The 6256-nt window shown below is 38.7% G+C and overlaps 1 protein-coding gene across 1 annotated transcript; it reads right to left on the bottom strand.

Moving 5' to 3' along the window:
* Positions 1 to 2674: 2674 nt before the first annotated feature.
* Positions 2675 to 3646, bottom strand: LOC148513858 (olfactory receptor 5G3-like). Its single transcript, XM_088481283.1, has one exon. It carries the CDS (start codon positions 3644 to 3646, stop codon positions 2675 to 2677), a length of 972 nt encoding a protein of 323 aa, XP_088337409.1.
* Between the last annotated feature and the right edge of the window lie 2610 nt (positions 3647 to 6256).

Below are 6256 nucleotides of genomic sequence, written 5' to 3'. Positions count from 1 at the left end.
ATTCCACATTTTATAAAAACCATGACCAATTTTGGTGTTACCATCAGAGGAAGATACAATTAATTATCAATAATATGTCAACCATTATCACAAACACATTAAATAGTCAATAGAGCAATATTTCCCCAATCTTTTAATACAGTGCATACACAATAGTAATCTTATGGGGCGCATCCACTAGACGATTTTATCCCTGTCCAACCTCTTAACGATTTTCCCTTGAAGTTTCCCTTGAAATATGATCTTCCACTCTGAACAATTTGCAAAAGATTTGCAAACGATTGCAAAAGATCTAACAATAAACTATGTTGTTTTACTCTGTGATTGAGAGCTTTCAGCTATAGTGGGCAGACAGTGGTTCATCATTTGATCATTCAGGGTGAACGATGTGTAAACAATGTGTAAACGATTTGTAAGCAATCAAGTGAAATTGACCTGCATGTTCAGTCGATGGAGGAGACGATCAAACGACCAGCGGGAGCGCTCATCGTACATCGTTAGAAACAATTACTGCACGATTTGCAAATTATGTTCAAACGATGTTTGAACGATTATTGAACGATTTTATCATTATCGTTCAATCGTTCAACTTTATCGTCTAGTGGATACCCCCCTTAAGTGTACACCAATTATAACCATTATAATTTTGGAAAGACAATTGCAATTAACTTACATTAAATCTACATTGTGATGGTAACTAGCAAATTTCATGTAAAAGGAACATTGCTCACTATTTCCACAGTCAAGTTGTATATGTATTATCTATGAGCTCTGCATGTCACTATTTGGTGGAGCAGCACAACATAAATCTTACATGTGACAACAGGTGACCAGAGTAGAGATAATACAATGGTCAGTGGATGAGCAAAGAGGATAGGTGGGATTAGGATGCTGATGTATGGGTGTGCATTATAATTGTTGGCTCTATATGTGAGTTACAAGAGTTTCAATTGTATTTTGAGATGGATGGGGAGTCAGTAAAGTAGTTGGCACAGAGGTGAGGCTAACACAGTCCAAATCAATATTAAATGATAAAAGCAGTAGCATTAAATATTGATTAAATGATGAGAGGAAGGAGTCAGAATGGAGATGGGAAATGACAAGTGCATGAATGAGAGTTTTGGTGGGATCCAAGGTAATAAAGGGTCTAAAATAATGTGAAGGTGGAAGCAATATGGTTGTGACATACAGTAGACTGGATATTCATGGAGTCAAGGATTATACCCAGACAGCAGCTTATGGAGACAGAGGTGGGTGGGACAGGGTAGACAGGCATTTGGAAACAGGTAAGGGTAAGGCAGGAGGTGACCAAAGGTAGGATTGCTTGAGCAAAGATAATGCAGTGCTGTATACGGAAAGCATGAATTTGAAGTGGAGGAAGTTGACATGATAGTGCAACAAAGGCAAAGAGAAACAGCTGAAACTGTGAAGTCCAGGGAAGATGTGAGTGTGGAGTTTTATAGATTTAGAGCCTGATCAAGGCAGGAAAGAGTAGTGATGGAGGGAGAAGTAATTCCAAAGAGGAGGGAAGCATGACTAGGTCTTGGGCATTGAGGCTGCATTTTATGAGTACAGCCTTGGGAGGGGAGAAGAAAACATGGGAAGGTAGATGATAAGGTTGAGGAAATGATAGATGCAGAGTAAAAAATAGTGTTTGTGAAGTCATAGAGGCATTCACTGGGATTCCTGTACATTTACAGTAGCATAGGCACCTGGTTTATATCAGACGTATGTCACACACTTACATGCCTATGACAGTTTTTTTATTATTTATTTTATGTACCTTTTGTTCACCATGATTTAAGTATATTACACTTTTTTCATTTTTCTAAGGGAGTGCCTCCTGTGTTGTTTTTTCCTGGGGATTGCTACACCTCATATGGGAGAAACAGTTCGTTGCTATACATTGTTTAGGAAGGCACCCCGTCCTTTGTATCGTTCTCTGAGTGCCGAACTTTTGCTATATATATATATATATATACATATATATCATCAAGGAATTTAGTTTGAATAATACAAATATACAAATTTTTATACAGGATGCGGTCAATTGACCGATGCCCGGGATGCCGACTGCCAGGTATGCCAACTGCCAGGGATACCAATGGCAGAATTCCTATTAGCTGGAAATGCCAATGCCCAGGATTACAATCAGCTGGAGATGCCAATGCCGGAATACTGACAGCCAGCATCCCGATCATAAGTACAGCAGGGACAGGTAGCTATTAGCCACAGGTGGGTGAGGGTTAGGTTTAGGTGCCCAAGAGGGACTTAGGCTTAGGCTGTGGAAGGGGAGAGGTTAGGGTTAGAATGAAGACAGGGTTAGGCACCATTGGTGGGAGGTTAGGGTTAGGCACCCCCTGGGGAAGGTTAGGTTTAGGGTGCAGGAAGGGGGTTAGGGTTAGGCACCACTGGGGGGAGTTTAGGGTTAGGCACCCCCTGAAGAGAATAGGGTTAGGCACCCCAAGGGAGGGTTAGGGTGGAGAGGGGGAGCTTTAGGGTACTTAGAAGCTGATGTTGGGATTTATAAACAGCGGGCTTCCATCGTCAGGATTCTAACCAGCAGCTTTTCAGCCGCCAGCATATAATACCCAACCCATTTATACTCATAGTCTATTTGGGGCAAGAGTAACATTCCACTGTCATTAACCCTTACTGGTCACATTTGGGACATCTATAGAAAAAGACTGCTACAAAACACATTCTTTTCAACTGTTTTCTGTAAAGCATTCTTGATGTCCTTATTCCTCAAACTGTATATAATGGGATTTAACAATGGGGTTAACACAGTATAAGTGAGCGATAAGGTTTTACTTATGTTCAGTGATTGTCCTTTTGTTGGTAGTTCATAAACAGCAAATAAGGTCCCATAAAATATGGACACCACAGTCAGATGGGAGCTGCAGGTGGAGAAGGCTTTCTTCCTGACAGTATTAGATGGAATTGTTAAGACAGTAAAAAGGATATTAATATAAGATACTATAATTATTATGCATGGTATTATAAGCACAGTAGCACTTAGTAAATAAACTTCTAATTGCACAATTGTAGTATCTGAACAAGAAAGTTCCAGTAAGGGAACAAGATCACAGAAGAAATGGTCAATAATGTTTGATCCACAAAACTGTAACATTGATGTTGTAACAGTGTCAATCAATATAATGGAAAAACTCAACGTCCAAGAGAGGATAGCCAGTTTCATGCAGTATGTACTGCTCATTATAGATGTATAGTGCAGGGGGTTGCAAATTGCCAAATATCTGTCATAAGCCATTACTGTGAGAATTAGACACTCAGATGTTTCTGAGGCACAGAAGAAATAAAACTGAGTGATGCAGCCAAAAAAGCTAATGTTTCCCCAACCATTCAGTAAAATATAGAGCATGTTGGGGACAACATCCATGGTTATGATGATGTCACTCATAGACAGTTGTTTGAGGAAGAAGTACATGGGAGAATGGAGGTTATTGTCATAGGACACCAGTGTGATGATCAGGATGTTCCCACAGATGGTCATACAATAAATTACAAGGAAGAAAATAAACAATAAAATCCTTATGATTTTGGTACTCTGAAATCCCAGGAGGATAAATTCATTCACCACAGTCTGGTTGTTTTCCTGTGAATGTATGAAAAAATAGTGCATTGTAATGGCAACGAGCAAAAAATATTAGTGATGTTAGATCATTCTTACTGAACATTACAGAACACAGAGATGGAGAACAAATTTAAAAATGGGAAGATATACTGATACAGTGGGTCGCATTCAGACCCGCTCGCGAGCGCAGGACACTCACAAGTGGGTCGATGGTACTCAAATGCGCATGCGCACGACGGAGGCTGCTCCATCGTGCACATGCGTGAGACTCGGCGAGTGACGGGGAAGCCGTCGCTCGGGGTCTCGTTCCAAAGGGGGCGTGCTGTCAATGGTGAGTGACAGCACGCCCCCTTTAGAGGGCGTGCCAGGGCGTGGCTGCCCAGACGGAGGCGTCCCCATGGGAACGCCTACCGTCTGGGTCCGGCCCCACTGACATCATTAGTGATGTCAGTGGGAGTGATTTTGGCTCTGATAGAGCCAAAATCACTCCAGGGCTTGCGGCAGTGAGACCCTACCGCAGGGTCTCATCGCAAGCCCGATGGTCGCGATGGTCTTGACCATCGCGACCATCATCATGGTAACCCACAGCTATGCGAGCGTCAAGGAGGACACACCAAAAAAAAAAAAAAAAACGCCCTGATTCAGAGCGGGCACTCGTTCAGAGCGTCCGGCTCTGAATCAGGCCCAGAATCCATAATACAAAAAGCATAATATTAGAAGTCACTTTATGTTACATTTAAATAGCGTGAGATAATGTGTATTTATAGTTATTTTTTTATTTATAGTTATATAGGGCAGACAACTCTAGGTTAATTACAGTAAAATATATACAGGGGCATTAAATTTGGAGCGAAAATTTCAGAATCGGTGATAAATTATCGCCGATGATGTCATTTTCACCTATTTCAATTATCCCCGTATTCAATTTCAAAGACTTTTCGCAGGTTCGAAAAGTCTTTGAAAAAAAACGGGGATAACTTTTCACCACTGAATAGGTGGCGAAAAAAAGTGCAGAATTGGGGTTTAGAGGTGCAGGCTTAAAAAAAATAGCCTGCACCCCTGGGAATGACATTTAAAAAATAACTGTGTCAAAAAAAAGTTTTAAAAAAAAAATAGGGACACCCCAAAAAATGATTTAAAAAATTTGGGGGGAAAAAAAAGGAAAAAAAGTGTTTAAAAATAGGGAAATAGGTTCAGAGCTATTCTGCAAATATGCGGCAGGTGTATTCTAGACTATTAGCGGCAGGTGCATTTTTGCAGAATTTTAAATAAAAACACTTTAGGGACTTAATAATATGCTAGTACCCATTTTCATGTTCCGCAAATTTGATGGGACCACTCAAAAAAATGAAAAATAACCTAAGTGCTCTTCTGCATCACTTCTTCAATGTCTGAAAAAAAAACACCTGCAGCGGCTATTTAAAACCCCGACTTTCATTTGCAGGCTAAAATGGGGGTACCCATAGTGATCCCCAATGTTTAGACAGCTTAAGGGGGGTCTTACAATTTATTCCAGGTAATTCCCGTTTTATTTCTCCGATCCTGTTTTGCTGGCTCCCAATACTTTATCCCAGGAAAAGCTCCGAAGTAGAGCGAAATGTCCAGCATGGACTTTTTGCTCCCATATTGAATACCCCTCATAAGTTATATTAGTAGTATGTGCTCATAAGAACACACACATAAGTTAATATAAGTGCCATTATATCTCCATTATGGTTTTGGTCTGGAATTTACTTCTTAATGAGCATCATGCTTTAGACTGCAGACTAATTGTAGTATTTAGGAAATTCACTTTTTATAAAAAAAATATATATATATATATATATATATATATATATACATATATATATATTATATATATATATATATATATATATATATTCATTTCACAGTTTATCCTGGTGAACTTGTTGTTTGTCTTGGCAAATAGTGAAATTTCTTTTGGTATCATAGTAAAGTACCTGCAGTTATAAATTTATATTTTTGCATTTTATAGGTAAATTTTGGAAAAATAAGGAAATAACATACCTTACTTTATCCTTCTCCTGGACAGCCAACCGTAACCCTCAAACTGTACTGAGATCTGTCTTAAGGATATTGAAATTCTAAATTTGGGTAATTTACAATACAGGTTGAGTCTTCCATATCAATGTATTCTGAAACACGTAATGTTCCAAATTAAGGATTTTTTTAGCAAGACTCAGATAGTGACACTTTTGCTTTCTGATGGTTTAAAGTACTCTTTGTTTAAGACTCAAATAATTAATTAATAGTGTATAAAAATACCTTTAGGCTGTGTATATAAGATGTATATGAATGCATTCTGTGTTTAGATTTGGGTCCCTTCCCCTAGATATCTCATTATGGTATGCAAATTTTCCAAAATACAGAGAAATCCAATATCCAAAAATGATCCCAAGCATTTTGAACATGGGAAACTCAATCTGTACTGTGCACAAGGTCTGATTTACATTATAGGGAAAAGAGCATAACTATAGTTTATGTAATTATTTATTTTTGCTAATGTAAGATATGTTGTGATTGAAAGACAAATGTGTGCAAATTTTTTATGGTGGCTCTATAAGAGATGTCTCTGGTAATGAACAGACAAAACTATGGGGTAAATTTATTACAGTGAGAGTGTTTAGAAGTGGAGAT

This window comes from Taudactylus pleione, unplaced genomic scaffold, assembly GCF_031769625.1.
Source record: "Taudactylus pleione unplaced genomic scaffold, aTauple2 ptg000268l, whole genome shotgun sequence".
NCBI classification, from domain to species: Eukaryota; Metazoa; Chordata; class Amphibia; order Anura; family Myobatrachidae; genus Taudactylus; species Taudactylus pleione.
This window is presented reverse-complemented; position numbering and strand designations above follow the sequence as displayed.

Bases quoted from the DNA above. Each gene is read 5' to 3' on its own strand.
- LOC148513858 (XM_088481283.1), bottom strand. From the start codon at position 3,646: ATGCACTATTTTTTCATACATTCACAGGAAAACAACCAGACTGTGGTG.